General features: G+C 45.4%; 1 protein-coding gene across 1 annotated transcript in view; it reads right to left on the reverse strand.

Annotated features, from left to right (window-relative positions):
* Positions 1-16,674, reverse strand: part of ndst1b (N-deacetylase/N-sulfotransferase (heparan glucosaminyl) 1b) — a 331,224-nt gene that overhangs the window by 50,311 nt on the left and 264,239 nt on the right. The window contains exons 12-14 of the mRNA XM_048603490.1: positions 10,419-10,604; positions 8,582-8,710; positions 6,770-6,930 (exon numbers count right to left, since the gene is read on the reverse strand). Coding sequence (XP_048459447.1) covers positions 6,770-6,930; positions 8,582-8,710; positions 10,419-10,604 — 476 coding nt within the window. The remainder of the gene's footprint in view (positions 1-6,769; positions 6,931-8,581; positions 8,711-10,418; positions 10,605-16,674) is intronic.

Raw genomic sequence — 16,674 nt, forward strand, 5'->3', positions numbered from 1 at the left:
CACACACACTCATAAACAGTATGGCAAATGCAACTTTGGCATTTATTTTGACAGGACTTGAATATAAAAGCAGGGATGTACGACTGAGAGTCTATAAGGGTCTGATCAGGCCACATTTGAAGTATTGTGTGCAGCTTTGGCCCCCATACCTCAGGAAGGATGTACTGGCCCTGGAGCGGGTTCACAGGTGGTTCACGAGAATGGTCCCAGGAATGGAAATCTTAACATATGAGGAACTTTTCAGGACTTTGGGACTATACTCATTGGAGTTTAGAAGGATGGGTGGGATCTAATTGAAACTTACAGAATACTGAATGGCCTGGACAGAGTGGATGTTGGGAAGATGCTTCCAGTGGTAGGAGAGGCTAGGACCTGAGAACACAGCCTTAGAGTAAAGGGAAGACCTTTTAGAACGGAGATAAGGAGAAACTTCTTCAGCCAGAGAGTGGTGAATCTATGGAATTCACTGCCACAGAAGGCTGTGGAGGCCAGGTCATTGAGTACATTTAAGACTGAGATAGATAGGTTCTTGATTATCAAGGGGATCAAGGGTTACGGGGAGAAAACGGGAGAATGGGGTTGAGAAACTTATCAGCCATGATTGAATGGCAGAGCAGACTCGATGGGCCGAATGGCCTAATTTCTGCTCCTGTGTCTTATCGTCTTACACATTCACTTTCACAGACAGACATTCTCTCGCTCACACACTCTTGGACACACACACACACGTACATACGAGCACACACACACACACACCATCCTGACTTGGCTCCTTTGCTGTCACAGGGTCACAATCCTGGAACTCCCTCCCTAACAGCACTATGTGGATGGCCCCACACCCCAAGGACTGCAGCAGTTCAGGAAGGCAACTCCCTACAAACACGGAGTGTTCTGGGCAAATATGGGAGTGGGCAAGCGATGCCCGCATCTGCTGAAAGTTCCATGCTCAGCACTTAGGTAACATCACCACATTGAATCATTATATCAGGAAGGCAGAGGCTAGATTCCACCAAATCTTTTGGAATGGAAGGGCAGGTGGAATGGAAATGCTGGCACAGAAAGACTCCAAGCGGGGTGGCGTGCCTGGTGTTTTCCCAGTGGTGAGAATGTCAGTAGCTTGGCCTCACAACGAAATGTAGAAAACATAGGAAATAGGAGCAGGTTAAACCATTCAGCCCTTCGAGCCTGCTCTGCCATTCAATATGATCATAGCTGATTCTCCGTCTCAGTCCTCTGTTCCTGCTTTCTTTCCAGATCCTTTGATCCAGTTAGTCCTAAGAGCTGTATCTAACTTTCTGATGAAGGGTCTAGGCCCGAAACGTCAACCTTCCTGCTCCTCTGATGCTGCCTGGCCTGCTGTGTTCATTGAGATCTACACCTTGTTATCTCAGATTTTCCAGCATCTGCAGTTCCTATTATCTCTGTATCTAACTCCTCCTTGAATAACATTTAATGTTTTGGCCTCCACCGCCTTCTGTGAGAATCCCACAGGCTCACCATTCTCTGGGTGATGGCATTTCTCCACATCTCAGTCCAAAATGTCCAATTCCATGTCCTTAGGCTGTGCGTAAGGGCTGTTTTGCATCGCCAAGGTGAGTTTTGACCCATTGGCCGGCTCCTGGTGAATACGCAGAATTGGTTTGGATGAGGGATAGTCCGTACCGAGGTACCTCCTTAATTGGTGAACCACGGCCTTCAGCAAACCCCTCTATTCTCCCCAAGTTCCATCGTGACACGACCTTCGCTGGTGTCCACACCTCTGCTTCCCCCATGCCCCAATCTCCAGGAGATACCTGTCTGGGCCCACCCTGGTGTCTCCCAACCCTAAAACCTCCCTCTTTGAAGGAGCCTGGCCATTGTGGAGACACTCATTCTCCTTGCCCAATAGCCACCACAAGGAGGAGACACCTCCAGCAACATGTCTCTCCAGATCCCAGCACATGCCAGAGTATTGGTTTTATTTATTCATTCACAGGTTGAGGTTCTCGCTGGCTCAGTCAGAATTTATTGCCCATCCCTAATTGCCCAGAGGGTAGTTAAGAGTCAACCACATTGCTGTGGGTCTGGAGTCACATGTAGCTCAGACCAGGTAAGGATGGCAGTTTCCTTCCCTAAAGGACATTAGTGAGCCAGATGGGTTTTTCCAACAATTGACAATGGATTCTTCGTCATCATTAGACTCTTAACTCCAATTTTTATTGAATTCAAATTCCACCATCTGCTGTGGTGGGATTCAAATCCAGGTCCCCAGAACATTACATGGGTTTCTGGATGAACAGTCCAGCGATAATACAACTAGGCCGTCACCTCCCCGGTAGGAGGACCACCTACTGATTTTTGGGTCTGGTGCTGGACCTTTAGTCACCTCTACCATATTCAGCCAATAATCTCCGCTTCATTCACTCACTCTGTGGTATATCACAGCAACTTCATAGAGTCATAGCTTTGTACAGCACATAAACAGACCCTTCTGTCTAACTGGTCCATGCCCACCAGATATCCTAAATTAATCTAGTCCCATTTACTGGCCCACATCCTGCTAAACCCTTCCTATTGATGTACCCATCCAGATGCCTTTTAAATGTTATAAATATATCAACTTCCACCATTTCCTCTGTCAGCTCATTCTATATATGCACCACCCTCTGTGCGAAAAAGTTGCCCCTTAGGTCTCTTTTATATCTTTCCCCTCTCATCTTAAACCTATGTCATCCAGCTTTGGGTTCCCCCAACCTGGGAGAAAGACTTTGGCTATTCACCCTATCTATGTCCCTAATGATTTTATAAACCTCTATAAAGTCACCCCTCAGCCTCTGACGCTCCAGGGAAAATAGCCCCAACGTATTTAGCCTCTCCCTGTAGCACAAACCCTCCAATCCTGGCAACGTCCTCGTAAATCTTTTCTGAACCCTTTCAAGTTTCACAACATCCTTCCTATAGCAGGGAAACTAGAATTGAACCCAGTATTCCAAAAGTGGCCTAACCAATGTAGTATATAGCTGCAACATGACCTCCCAATTCCTATACTCAAAGCACTGACCAATAAAGGCAAGCGTACCAAACACCTTCTTCTCCACCCCATCTACCTGGGATACCACTTTCAAAGAACTATGAACCTGCAATCCTAAGTCTCTTTGTTCGTCAACCTTACCATTAAGTATATAAGTCCTGCCCTGATTTGCCTTTCTAAAATGCAGCACCTCACATTTATCTAAATTAAACTTCATTTCCCACTCCTCAGCCCATCGGTCCATCTGATCAAAGTCCTATTATATTCTGAGATAACGACTTACTGATGTCCACATAGACAACGTTCGCTGCTCTACCTTCATCAGTCTTTTTTGTCTTGTCTTCAAAAAACTCAATCAAGTTAGTGAGACACAATTTCCCACGCACAAAGTCATGTTGACTATCCCTAATCAGTCCTTGCCTTTCCAAATACATGTAAATCCTCAGGATTCCCTCCAACAACATGCCCACCACTGACGTCAGGCTCACCAGTCTGTAGTTCCCTGGCTTTTCCTTAAATAATTTCTTAAATAGTGGCATTACGTTAACCAACCTCCAGTCTTCCAGCACCTCACCTGTGGCTGTCAATGATACAAATATCTCAGCAAGGGGCCCAGTAATCACTTCCCAGGTTCCCACAAAATTCTGGGATACACCTGGTCAGGTCCCAGGGGTTAATCCACCTTTATGTGTTTTAAGATGTCCAGCTCTTCCTCCTCTGTAATATAGACACTTTTCAAGGCATCACTTTATTTCTTTAAGTTCTCCAGCCTGCGTGTCCTTCTCCACAGTAATTACTGACCTGAAATATTCATTTAGTATCTCACTCATCTCCAGTGGTCCACACATAGATGGTCACATGGGTCTTTAAGGGGCTCTAATTCTCTTACTCATTGCTCTTGAGCTCTTAATGTACTTACAGAATCTCTTTGGATTCTCCTTAACTTTATTTGCCAAAGCTATCTCGTGTTCCCTTTCTTCCCTCCTGATACTCTTACTGCCTTTATACTCCTCCAGGGATCCCAAATGTCTATACCTGCCACATGGTTCCTCCTCCTTTTTGACCAGAGCCTCAATTTCTCAAGTCATCCAGCATTCCCTACACCTACCAGCCTCGCCCTTCACACTAACAGGAACAAACTGTCTCTGGACTGTCGTTATCTTCGGTAGATCACCAATCCCTGCTCGGAGTGGATTTCACTACCTTCTAACTCTGAGTGAAAAAGGTGTCTCCTGCTCTCTGTCCTAAATCTCTTACAGTTAATCTTATACCCGTACTGGCCCTAGTTCTATGCCCTTAAACATGGCAGCAAATTGTCTTTATATCTACTGCCTTGCATCCCTTAATCTTCTCTGCTAGCAGTCCCAACACCCCCTAACAATCACCCCAGACATCACAGAGTTATTAATCAGTCACAGGCCAATGGGAATCCTGACAGTGGGCCAGAAAGTGAGGGTGGGGGTGAGGGAGAGGTCTTCATTCCTCAAATGTCTGATTGACCTGAAGCCAAAAAGGCAGCACTGGGGTTCCCATCCCTGTTAAGGAGTTCCTGGCCAATCAGAGAATTGGCAGCTCAGTAGCGCCGCTGGCGGTGATGGCCACTGATGGAGCTGCGCCTGGAAGATGAGGGCACCGTGACAGGGGCTGTCCTCCAGACCAGGGAAAGGGAGAGTAAGGCTGCTGGAACCAGGCAACCATCGCCCACCCCCACCCCAGAGACAGAGAGAGAGGATGGGGAAGGTGGTTGTTGAAGGTGGAGGGAGGGAAACTTAATTCGTGAGGCAGGGGTCCCTGATCAAAGGGTGCCGTAGCTGGGCACTAAATCCCATTGGGAAACCACCGGCACTCAGCAGACAGAGTCCTCATTTAGCGGAGGGTGTATCCAGCATTGGTAAAATGCCAGGAATAGCCAGAAGAAGCTCTTAATCAGTCATTTAAATGGTTCAATTGGCGCCTGGGATAGGAGGGCAGTCCTTTACCCTCCCAGGCACTGGCAAGATGATATGCCTGTTGTTCTGTTCACTGTGTATCATCCTCAAGTAAAGTAGTCACATCAACAATCCTTGTGTGTGATTGGTACGTTTACTTCCAAGATGAAGTTGATATCAGGAATCTGTGACTTCTTTGCTGGTTTAGAGAAGTTCACTTCAAGTGTTGTGTTTTATCATTTGACCATGAAATATATTTCTGGCAAAAAAATAATACTGATTTCAGATTTGCCCATAACCAAAAGCAAACTGTTGCAGATGTGAAATAAATGCTGGAAAGCATTCTATCTGGATGCATCATAGTTTAGTACGACACCAGCTCTACCCAGGACCGTAAGAAATTACAGAAAGTTGTGAACACATCCCAGTCCATCATGCAAGCCAACCTTCCATCCACTAACTCCATCTATATTTCTTGCTGCGTTAGAAAGGCAGCCAACATCATTAAAGACCCCTCCCACCCTGGTTGTAATCTCTTCCAACCTTTTCCACCAGGCAGAAATAAAAGCTTAAACACACAAACCAACAGGCTCAAGAACGGCTTCCTCCCTGCTGTTATTAAACTTCTGAATGGATCTCTCAAATTTCAAATCTAATGTTGATCTTGCTTTTTATGCACCTTCCTCGCAGCTGTGAATTTGTATTCCTCGCTCTGTTCAATCACCCTATAATCTTTGTATGTTATGATCTGCCTGTGCTGCACACGAGACAAAACTTTTCACTTGTACTTATGTACACGTGACAACAATAAATCAAATCAAATGGAAGTGTAGGAGAAACTCAGCAGAGAGAGAGGAACATTTCGAGTCAGACAGAAATCTATGTGACCCCGTCTACAGTTCTGAAGGAGAGTCATATTAAACTCAAAACATGGCGCTGTCTGAACACAATGGTTTCTCGCTCCCTCTCACTTCCCTGCCTTGCAGCCCGTCTCCAGATGCCTGGTGTAATTCCCATCCATTGGGACGAGGAGGAAATAATGTGAAATTTTCACACTGCAGGGAGCTGGAAGCAGAGCCATGTTGCGCTGTAGCTCAGCAGAAAGCCTTACAGTCAAACTGAATCCCATCACTGGAGACCAATGAGACATGAAGACATGGTATTTGACATTTGCGAGTTTGCCAGAGTTGGGTAGCACTCTCAATTTTAGGGTTAGTTGATCACAGATTGATCCATGGGAATGAAGGAACAGGATCATTGTGGCTCCTGTCAGATATCTACAAAACAAAAATCTTTGTTTCGAGGAATATTTGGAAGAAACAGCTTTGCAACTTGTTAGTGAAACAGATCAATTTTTATAAGTGAAAATTGTGCAAATTTGAAAGAAAACAGAAAGTGCCGCAGAAGCTCAGCAGAGTGAAACAGTATTAACATTTTGAGTTCAATATGACTTTTCTTCCGAACTATAGATAGGGGTCACACAGAGTCATGTCAGTCTCAGAATGTTAACTCTATCCCTCTCCCTGATGAGTTTCTCCAGCGCTTTCTGCATTTTTTTTAAAAAACATCTTCATCATCCGCAATGCTTTGCTTTTAGCTGTGGGCAAATCTGAAGTCAGTTTGTTTTCTTGCCAGGGAATTATTTCACGGTCAAATGATAAAACTCAACATTTTCCATGATCTTCAGCCAATATGCAAGGAAGTCGCAGAATTCCCGATATTCGGAGAGGGTGTAAGTCTGGAGGAAACTTCTCTGGCTGTCTGAGGTGTAAGGGTGTGAATCTAAGGGGTCTCTTGGGGACTTGCAATTAGCCCTCGCTCTGCATCTTACCAACACCACTCCCAGGCCTGAGTAGGACTTGGCACAACGCAGTGATCTTCCTCCTGTTCAGGCACCACAATTAGCTCCCACTTGACACAGCTCCATCTGTAGCTGCAGAGAAGGCTGCTTGTTTGAGAACCAGAATTAGAGCTCGCTGTTTGTCTCTCCATCTGTAATTGGAATAAGGTGCAAGCCACTGTCTGTCATGGCATTGAATTTAGACCTCAATATAACTCTCCCCATCTGTTGTTCGAACACAATGTTAATCACCAACTGTCAGTTTATGGTGAATCGAACTTCATACAAATGCTCCATTTCCATACCTGGAATAAAGTGTAAATCTCTGATCTAAGAAAAGACATAATGGCACTGGAGAGAGTCCAGAGAAGCTTTTCTGTGTTATGTGAAGAGGTTGTGTAGGCTGACTGGGTCTGTACTCATTGGAGTTCAGACCATCAGACGTAGGAGCAGAAATAGGCCATTCAGCCCATTGAGTCTGCTCCACCATTCAATGAGATTATGGCTGATAATCCTCAAAGATAATCCTTCGTAGAATGACAGGTGACCTACTGAAACATACAACATACTTAAGGGGCTTGCCAGGGTTGTTTTCCCTTGTGGGGAACCAGGGGTCACCATCTCAAAGTATGGTGTCACACATTTAAGAAGAGATGAGGAGGAATTTCTTCTTTCAGAGGGTAATGAATCTGTGGAATTCTTTACCACAGAGGGCTGTCTGGGCTGGATCATTAAGTATATTCAAGGCTGAGATAGACAGATTTTTAACCAGTAAAGGAATCACGGGCTATGGGGGAAAAGGCAGGAAATTGCAGTCGAGGCTTATCAGATCAGCCATGATCTCATTGAATGGTGGAGCAGACTGGATGGGCTGAATGGCTCCTACTTCTTTTGGGCTTTGTAAAAGTTAGCTGCCTGTCTGCCTGACTCCATCTGTACAGGACTGAGGTTTAACTTGTCCATACTCACCTTTCATTTCAAATGGGGACATACAGATACTCCAGGTAGGCTGTACAATTACTCCAGGTGCCCTTTAAGTTTATGCGAATGGTATCAGCGATGGGGGCCCTCAGTTAGAGGCTTGAGGATATTAAGTGATGAGGTGGGATTGGATAGAGATTCAGTTTCCTGCACGGTTACGATGAAGCGTACAAAGAGAAACCATCTGTACTGGCGTTCAGTCATAAATCCATCAGGAAACTCAGGAAAATCTCCGTTGTTCAGAGAGTGGTAAGAATGTGGAACTCACAAATGCTTGTGATGATTAGGGGCATTTGAGGAGAAGCTAAATAAACACAGGAGGGGGGCGGGGAGAGAAGATATCCTTGTGATGATGGGATGACAGGAGACTAGTATGGTTATACTGGATCAAATAGCCTGTTTCTGTGTCATCTGTACTGTGTAAAAACTGCAGGGGTTGTTATAACCTGGAGAATATTGTCTCAAAGAGTGATTCAGGTAGGTTCAACAGCAACATAACAACCTGTTAATAGTCAAGCACATTGGTGTGGAGTCATGCTAAGGACCAAAGTGCTTAAGGATGGCAGATTTTCTTCTTTTAAGGACATCCATGGAGTAAACAGGGCTTTGTCAACAATCCAAAATTGTCCTGATCTCTTTAACCTGATATCAGCTTTTCACGGGAGATCAGCTTTTTAAGACAGATCAGCTTTTGATATTATTTCACAAAGGTTTTTCTGAAGTCAGAAGCCCTGAAAATCGAGGTGATCTCTCGTAACGAGTCTCTTATTCAGCCAACTACTGGACCTTCTCTCAGCAAGAAGTCGGAATGGAAGTACTCACAGGGTTAAGCAGAACAGTGAGGAAGAGCTCTCCTCCATTAATGATCTTATCCAATTCTCTGGGCCCTCCGGGGTATTCGCTGTAGAATATTGTATGTGTGAAAAGGCCACAAGTCTGACGAGGCAGAACCTTCAGAGAGACAAGTAAAAAAGAAACAATGTCAGTTGCAAAGATTTACCCATCTCCCACAGACAGCACTGTCAACATTTCATGAGACACTGGCTCAGTGGCACAGATCAACTTATACGACAATGAGCCGCAACGTAATATTGCTACGTTTATCAGTGACAAGTGCACAGTCGCTCCAGGGAACTAGCTGACGGGAATCCCTTGAGAGTTCTTGGTGAAAACGAAAGCAGAACATCAAAGTGGGCCTCCTCTGCTTCAATAAGAAGGGAATCTGAAGTGTTACTGAGGCCAGAACTGTCAGCGCTGCACTGACAAACTCATTATAAGAAACTGTCAGAGCTTGGGATAATGCATTGGGAGTATCACGATACATACTTAGAATGAGTGGCCTGCCCAGTCAGGGTCTGTATTACGCAGGGAGCCAGGCTGATCCCAGACCTGAGCCCTCCCATTTCTTAACACTTAGTTGTTGGCAGTGTGCAGCTCATGTGGTTGACAAGCCTACTCTCAATATCCCACAGAATATCTCCTTGGACAAAGATGGCTTATTAAAATTCTTCAGTGGCTTGCAGGCATCTCTTGCCCATCTCAATTTGCCCTTGAACTGAGTGACGTACAGGGCCATTTCAGGGGGTAATTAAGAGTCAATCTCATTGCTGTGGGTCTGGAGTCACATGTAGGTCTGTCCAGTTAAGGATGCTAGATTTCCATCCCTGAAGGAACCAGATGTGTTTTACAATATTCAATGATAGGTTCGTGGTCCCTATTATTGAGATGAGCTTTCAAATCCAGAGTAGTGAGTTAGTGGAATTCACTACCTCCAAAAGCATTCAACTTCAGAATGTGGTATTATATCAAGAGGGAATTGGATATACCAGTTGGGGGAAAGCAATTGAGTTGAATGATCGGCCATGACCATAAAGAATGGAATATTCATTAAGAGCCGAGTGGCCTTACTTGGGTTCCTATCTTCTATGTTTCTATGTTAATTAGTTGAATTAGATTCTACCATGAATGACATTACCACTGTATCACCATTTCCCCTAGCCAGTGTCTCGTCCATATCCCCATACTCCTGTTCCTGTTGGTACACAAGGCACTGACTTGAATAGACCTCTGTCCTTGGCTCTTGCTTCTGAGCTGATGAAGGATTGTCACTGCTCCCAAACCCAAGCTACAGGTTCAAATCACATCTTCCTCCTAAAGGATGGCACGGTGGTTAGCACTGCTGCCGCATGGTGCCAAGGACCCGGGTTCGATTCCAGCCTCAGGTGACTGTCTGTGTGGAGTTTGCACATTCTCCCCATGTCTGTGTGGGTTTCCTCTGGGTGCTCCGGTTTCCTCCCACAGTCCAAAGATGCGAAGGTTTTGTGGATGGGCCATGCTAGATTGCCCCATAGCATCCAGGGATGTGTAGGTTAGGTGGGTTAAACATGGGAAATGCAGGGTTACAGAGTAGGGGGGATGGGTCTGGGTGGGATGCTCTTCAGAGGGTGGCGTGGACTCATTGGACCAAATGGCCTGTTTCCACATTGTAGGGATGCTATGGAAGAACTTGTAGTCCAAGAGCTGATGCCCTTGTTACTTTCAAATTGATGCGTACTCTTCCCCTCTCTATTGTAGTTGTGTGTGGAATTAAAATCTAAGGTTCAGAGGCTCCTCTAATGGTTCCTATTGGAGAGCTGTGACATGGCGTTAAAGCTCTTACCATGATACCGTTGTGTTTGAGTCCTCGTCGGAATCGAGCTGGTTTCAAGTGTGGGTATTCCTCTGTACTTGTGACTTTCACCCCCCAGACGTGCTTCCACGCTTCGTAGAGCTGGATGTGAACAGGGTAAACTCCAGAATGATGAGGCGCTACTGCGTAACCCATGTCAACGGGGATACCATGCTCCTGCAAGAGAGAAACAGAATCACCAGTTTGAAATTGGACAGCTGAATAAACAAGGGTCACAAGTTAATTTTCCTCCCGGCCTTTAGCTTTTTCTTTGAAAGTCCCTTAATCTCCACATAGGCTGCCAGGAGTCTGACAATGGTATACTCAAGTGTGACAAAACTGTGGCATTAAGAGGTGTACATTGTCTTGTTGTTTTTTGAAGAGAGGTTTTAAGGCAGAGGTGCTGAGCAGTCTACCCGAGCCACTGCAGTAAACAGCCTGTGAGGCCTTGGTTTTTGTTAAAAGTTGGAAGCAGCCTGAACGGGTGTGGCCTAGCTCCCACCGAACCAGGATTTTTAGTTGTAACTTTCAGCACTTGTGGTTGGGGTCTTGAAGAGGAGGAAGCTATTTTTTCTCTCTCTCAGTTACAGTTAAAAGTTGGGGGTTCTCTTCCTGCTACTGGAGTTGCATGAGGCAATCTGTTTTCTGAATTTGCCTTTTTCCAAGGGTGTGTTTATGGGATGTTACTATGTTGGAACAGTTCATTAGTAATAGCTACTGTATCTATTAAGAACATAGAACATAGAACAGTAGAGCACAGTACAGGCCCTTCGGCCCACGATGTTGTGCCGACCTATTATCCTACTAAGATCAACCTACCCTGCATACCCTACATTTTACTATCCTCCATGTGCCTATCCAAGAGTTGCTTAAAAGTCTCGAAAGTATCTGACTCCACTACCGCTGCTGGCAGCGCATTCCACACGCTCACCACTCTCTGTGTAAAGAAATTGTTCTGGTAAGTTTTCCAATAGACTTAAGTTATTCCACTTCTTTCTTTATTTTGTTATTTTTTAACTATAGTGAATAAATAAAGTGAGTTTTGCTTTAAATCTGGTAGTTTGACCAATCAAATTGCATCTGGAAGACAACACCTTACAGTTACCTTGAAAATAAGAAAACGTTAGGGTCCAAACTATTTTCTGAATATTTCGAGGGGATTTGGTCTGATCCATAACATAAGAAGGTGTTTTATTGTGTCTGGGCTTATCTTGTCCCCCTTTAACATCTCTGTGCTACTCTGTCCTCTGACTTTGCTTCACAAAGTTCCTGCCCCACTGATAGAACGCAGGCAATGCTTTTACCGAGTTGCCCCAAATATTCGATTATCAAGGTACTATCAAGTGTCAACATATCATTAGTGCAGGCTCATTCAGTCACTAGACTGGCCTGTGTTCTGTAGAATGTGAGTGTTAGATTGCGAAGAAAGAGCGTGAGAGGAAGGATGAAATGTGGGCTAGGCAGGCAATGTTCTGAACCAACTAGTCAGACAGAAAGACAAGCTAGCAAGTGAGATAAAGAGTAGAAGTTCAGCAACTGCATAGTACAGTCATTGGGAGAAAGATGTTCAAGAATGGACCTTGGAAAGAAAAACCAGGCAGACTGAATTCTGCAAAAACAGAAGGAGAAATTGATGGTGAAAAGTGAAGTGAAAGAAAAGAAATCAGGTGGTGGATGACATTGAGACATGGACAGAAGAATCATAGCATCTGTACAGTGTGCATGCAGGCCATTCAGCCCATTGAGTCCACATCCCAAAACTCTGAACATCCCCCTACCCTGTCCCTGTAACCCTGCATTTCCCATGGCTAACTCACCCAGCCTGCGCATCCCTGGACACTGTGGGACAATTTCCCATGGCCAATCCATCTAACCGGCACATCTTTGGACTGTGGGAGGAAACCGGAGCACCCGGAGGAAACCCACACAGACACAGGGAGAATGTGCAAACTCCACACAGACAGTCACCTGAAGGTGGAATCGAACCCAGGTCCCTGGCGCTGTGACAACATCCTTGTAAATCTTTTCTGAACCCTTTCAAATTTCACAACATCCTTCCTATAGCTGGCAATTTATTACAGATGGTTTTAGAGCCCTTGGTTGTGGGAAATGGAATTCAAAATAGCAGAGAACGTGGCATTCTAAACGAAACTCATCCTTTATCACCAGAAGCAATGGCTGGATTTGTATAAGTCAAATGGACGGCCATAACAGAACTGTTGAGAGGCACTTACAACACCCAGCAGGTTTCTGCATTCTCCTGTAATCTCAGCGTGGCTTCATGACATGTCTCTGCAAAGGCCTGTTAATGATATTCACAGCACACGCTGGTTTCACTATCACAGACCACACTCCATGTGTGCAGATGCTCTGCCAGTCTGTGCCAAGCTGACCTTGCTCAAGCCTGGTGCCAGTTGGTGCATTATGATTCCCCTCAGTACCGCTGGGCGAGTGCTTCCGCACCCCCGACACCCCACCACCCCTCCCCTACCCTCCCCCGCCCCCCCCACCAACGGATGCCCCTACTGGGCAGAACATGTGCTCGGAGTTGCCAATTCTTCGGAAGCACCCTGGAATTTTCAGGATCATCTCCCGGAAACCGTAGGCAACAAACACCCAATGAAAAACGATCCAACGTCAAGATTCAGGATTTCAAAAACAAATTATTTCAATGCATTAATTTATTAGGCACAAAAATACTGGGGAGCCAGAAGACACTATTTGACTGATGGTTAAGATTAATCCATTTGGGAATCAGGGGGCTGGAAAGTTGCTATTCACTGGTGTGCTGAGGAGAGACTGGATTAGTTAAACTATATTCACTGACTTTAGAAGAATGAGGGGGGATCTCATAGAAACCCACAAAATTCTGACTATGAAGTAACTCCACAGATGCTGGTATCCTGTTACCAAATCACTGTTTATTTACACGTGGAGAGTCTTTGACACTGATCCAGCTCCCTCAGAGTCAACTGTCAGAGTGAACAGAACCTCTGACGCTCCTGTTTATATCTGTCAGCCAGGGCTCCCTGATCAGACCAGATTAACAGCCCCAATCAGGGAACTCATATTCTATGAGGTCCCCCTGGCTAACCTCGTTACTATCACTACAGACTAGATTGGGAAAACACAGGAAGGATGACTGGGGTGTCCAATAACAGGGGTCATATTCTCAGGGTGAAAGGAAGGCCATTTAATGAGATGAACAGAAATTTCTTCACCCAGAGAGCGGTGAACCTGTGGAATCTCTGCCACAGAAAGTGTTTGAGGCCAAAACACTGAAAGTTTCCGAGAAGGAGTTAGATGTAGTTCTTCAGGCTAAAGGGAATGGGAGAAAGCGGGGACATTGTACTAGGTTGCCATGATTATGTTTAATGGGACAGCAGGCTTGAAGGGCTGAACAGTCTACTCCTGCCCCTATCTTCTCTGTTTCTAATGCTGCTGGGAACACCTAATACAACAGGCCGAATCCAGTTTGTAACTGGACATCTTATCCAGGGTCCTTCTGGTGCTGGATGTCAGCCTCAGATTTAGGCCTCACTGCATCCATTTTGTATCCGTAAGCCTGCTACATGGAGACTTACCCTCTACCCCTCAGTGTGTTTTTAATTTAAAAGTTCCTCCCCATTTACAAGTAAACAGAAGGGCATATGGATATATGACTGGCCTCAGGCCACTGTGGATGTTCATCTCACAATGAGAAGAATTGTACCTTGATTAACATTGCTGCACACATCAGAGAGAATTTGGCACCATTTTTGCAAGAGCTGCAGTTTGATAACCTGCTATTTTCTCACCTCTGGTGTGATGACAGATCTCTACAGACAACCAGACCTGTTAATGAGCTCTCAGCTGTTTATAAAAACTCTTGCTGCAGTTGGGAACAGTGAGGAACATAGAGTGTTGGTGTCAGGTTGGGGAGGGAGAAGACTATAAAGTCTTCTATGAAGCTACAGTTCAGTCCTGCCTGATGCATTTATCCTCAAAGCACTGGCTGCATACAGAACCATGCAATATCTATATATCCATTTATTATAAATTCCTGCCATTCTAAAGACCACAGTGGTAAACTCTCAGCAATCACCTTTGACAGCTGCTGTACAGAGACCTGTTGCTTTATGTATTGACAAAAGAGCAAGAAGGCACTGAGAGTAAGAATTGTAGAATTATTGGCACAGTCACTATCATACAAGTACTGCAATTTGCGCAGTTAGTGGAACTGGCAACAGACAGATTTAATGAACTGAGGTTTCACATGAACAAACAACAGTAAGAACATATTGAATCAGTGTTTGCACTCTTGTGACCTGTGCCATACTAAATGGTAGCTGACAGCACCAAAGGGGTCCGAACACAAGCCACAAATGTAATTTTACCAGTTTCAAAATCTCCACACGCCCCCCCCCCCCCCCCCCCACCCCGGCCTCATCCCATGACCAACCCTCCCTCTCATCCCCGCCTCTTCTCTCCCACCTAACCGCCCCTCCCACCTACCTTCCCCAACCCCACCCCACCTCTCTCTATTTATTTCTGAGCTCCCTTCCCCCTTCCCATTTCTGAAGAAGGGTCCCGACCCGAAACATCAGCTTTCCTGCTCCTCTGATGCTGCCTGGCCTGCTGTGTTCCTCCAGCTCCACACTGTGTTATCTCTGACTCCAGCATCTGCAGTTCTTGCCATCTCGCAGATGGTATTTTGACCTTGATTGCACAGAAACATAGAAAATAGGAACAGGAGTAGGCCATTCGTCCTTCAATCCAGTTCTACCGTTCAATATGATCATGGCTGATCATCCAACACAGTCCCCTGTTCACACTTTGATCCCTTTTAACCCTAAGAACTATATCTAACTCCTTCTTGAAAACATTCAATGTCCTGGCCACTTTCGGTGGAACAGAATTCCACAGGCTTGCCACTGCCTGACTGAAGAAATTTCTCCTCATCTCAATCCTAAATGGTCTACCCAATATCCCATGACCCCTGGTTCTGGATTCCCCTGTCATCAAGAACATCTTTCCTGCATCTACTCTGTTCTGGTTTAGTTCTAAATAAGAATTTTATAGGCTTGTATGAGGTCTCCCTCATTCTTCTAAACTCTCCAATAAATGCAGCCACAGTCTCTCTTCATACATCAGTTCTACTATCCCAGGCATCAGTCTGGTAAATCTTCATCGCACTCCCTCCATCGTCAGAACATCCTTCCTCAGATAAGGAGACCGAAACTGCACACAATACTCCAGGTGTGGTCTCACCAAGGCTCTGAACAATTGCAGCAAGACATCCCTGCTCCTGCACTCGAATCCCTGCTCCTGCACTTGTCTTCTTCATTGTCTGCACACCCATATGCTTAATTTCAGCAATTGCTGGAATAGCTCACCAGCTCTGGTGGTGTCTATGGGGAGAAATCAGAGTTAACTTTCGGGTCCACTGCCCCAATCCTCAGAACACCTCAGTTCTGAGGAAGGGTCACTTGACCTGAAACGTTAACTCTGACTTCTCCCCACAAATGCTGTCAGACCCGCTGAGCTTTTTCAGGAATTTCTGTTTTTGTTTCTGATTTCCAGCATCCGCAGTTCTTTTGGTTTTTATTTTACACAGTAACGTGGAATATAGGAGCAGAAGGAGGCCATTCAGCCCTTCAAGCCTGGGCTCTGCCATTCTTCATGATCATAGCTGATCGTCCAATTCAATAGCCTAATCCTGCTTTCTCCCCATAACCTTTGATCCCATTCACCGCAAGTGCTATATCTAGTCGCTTCTTGAATATGTTTTGACATCAACTACTTCCTGTGGCAATGAATTCCACAGGCTCACCACTCTTTGGGTGAAGAAATGTCTCCTCATCTCCATCCTAAATGGTCTACCCTGAATCCTCAGACTGTGACCCCTGCTTCTGGACACACCCACCATCGGGAGCATCCTCCCTGCATCTACCCGGTCCAGTCTGTTAGAATTTTATAAGTCTCTATGACATTCCCCCTCATTCATCTGAACTCCAGTGAAAACAATCCCAACCTAGTCAATCTCTCCTCATACATCAGACCCACCATCCCCGGAATCAGCCTGGTAAACCTTCACTGCACTCTCTCTCGAGAGCAAGAGCATCCTTCCTCAGAAAAGGAGACCAAAACTGCACATAATATTTCAGGTGTGGTCTCACCAAGGCCCTGTATAACTGCAACAACACATCCCTACTCCTGTGCTCCAAACCTCTCACAGTGAAGGCCAACATACCATTTACCTTCTTTA

The sequence above is a fragment of the Rhincodon typus genome, chromosome 12 (assembly GCF_021869965.1).
Source record: "Rhincodon typus isolate 14 chromosome 12, sRhiTyp1.1, whole genome shotgun sequence".
Lineage (NCBI taxonomy): Eukaryota > Metazoa > Chordata > Chondrichthyes > Orectolobiformes > Rhincodontidae > Rhincodon > Rhincodon typus.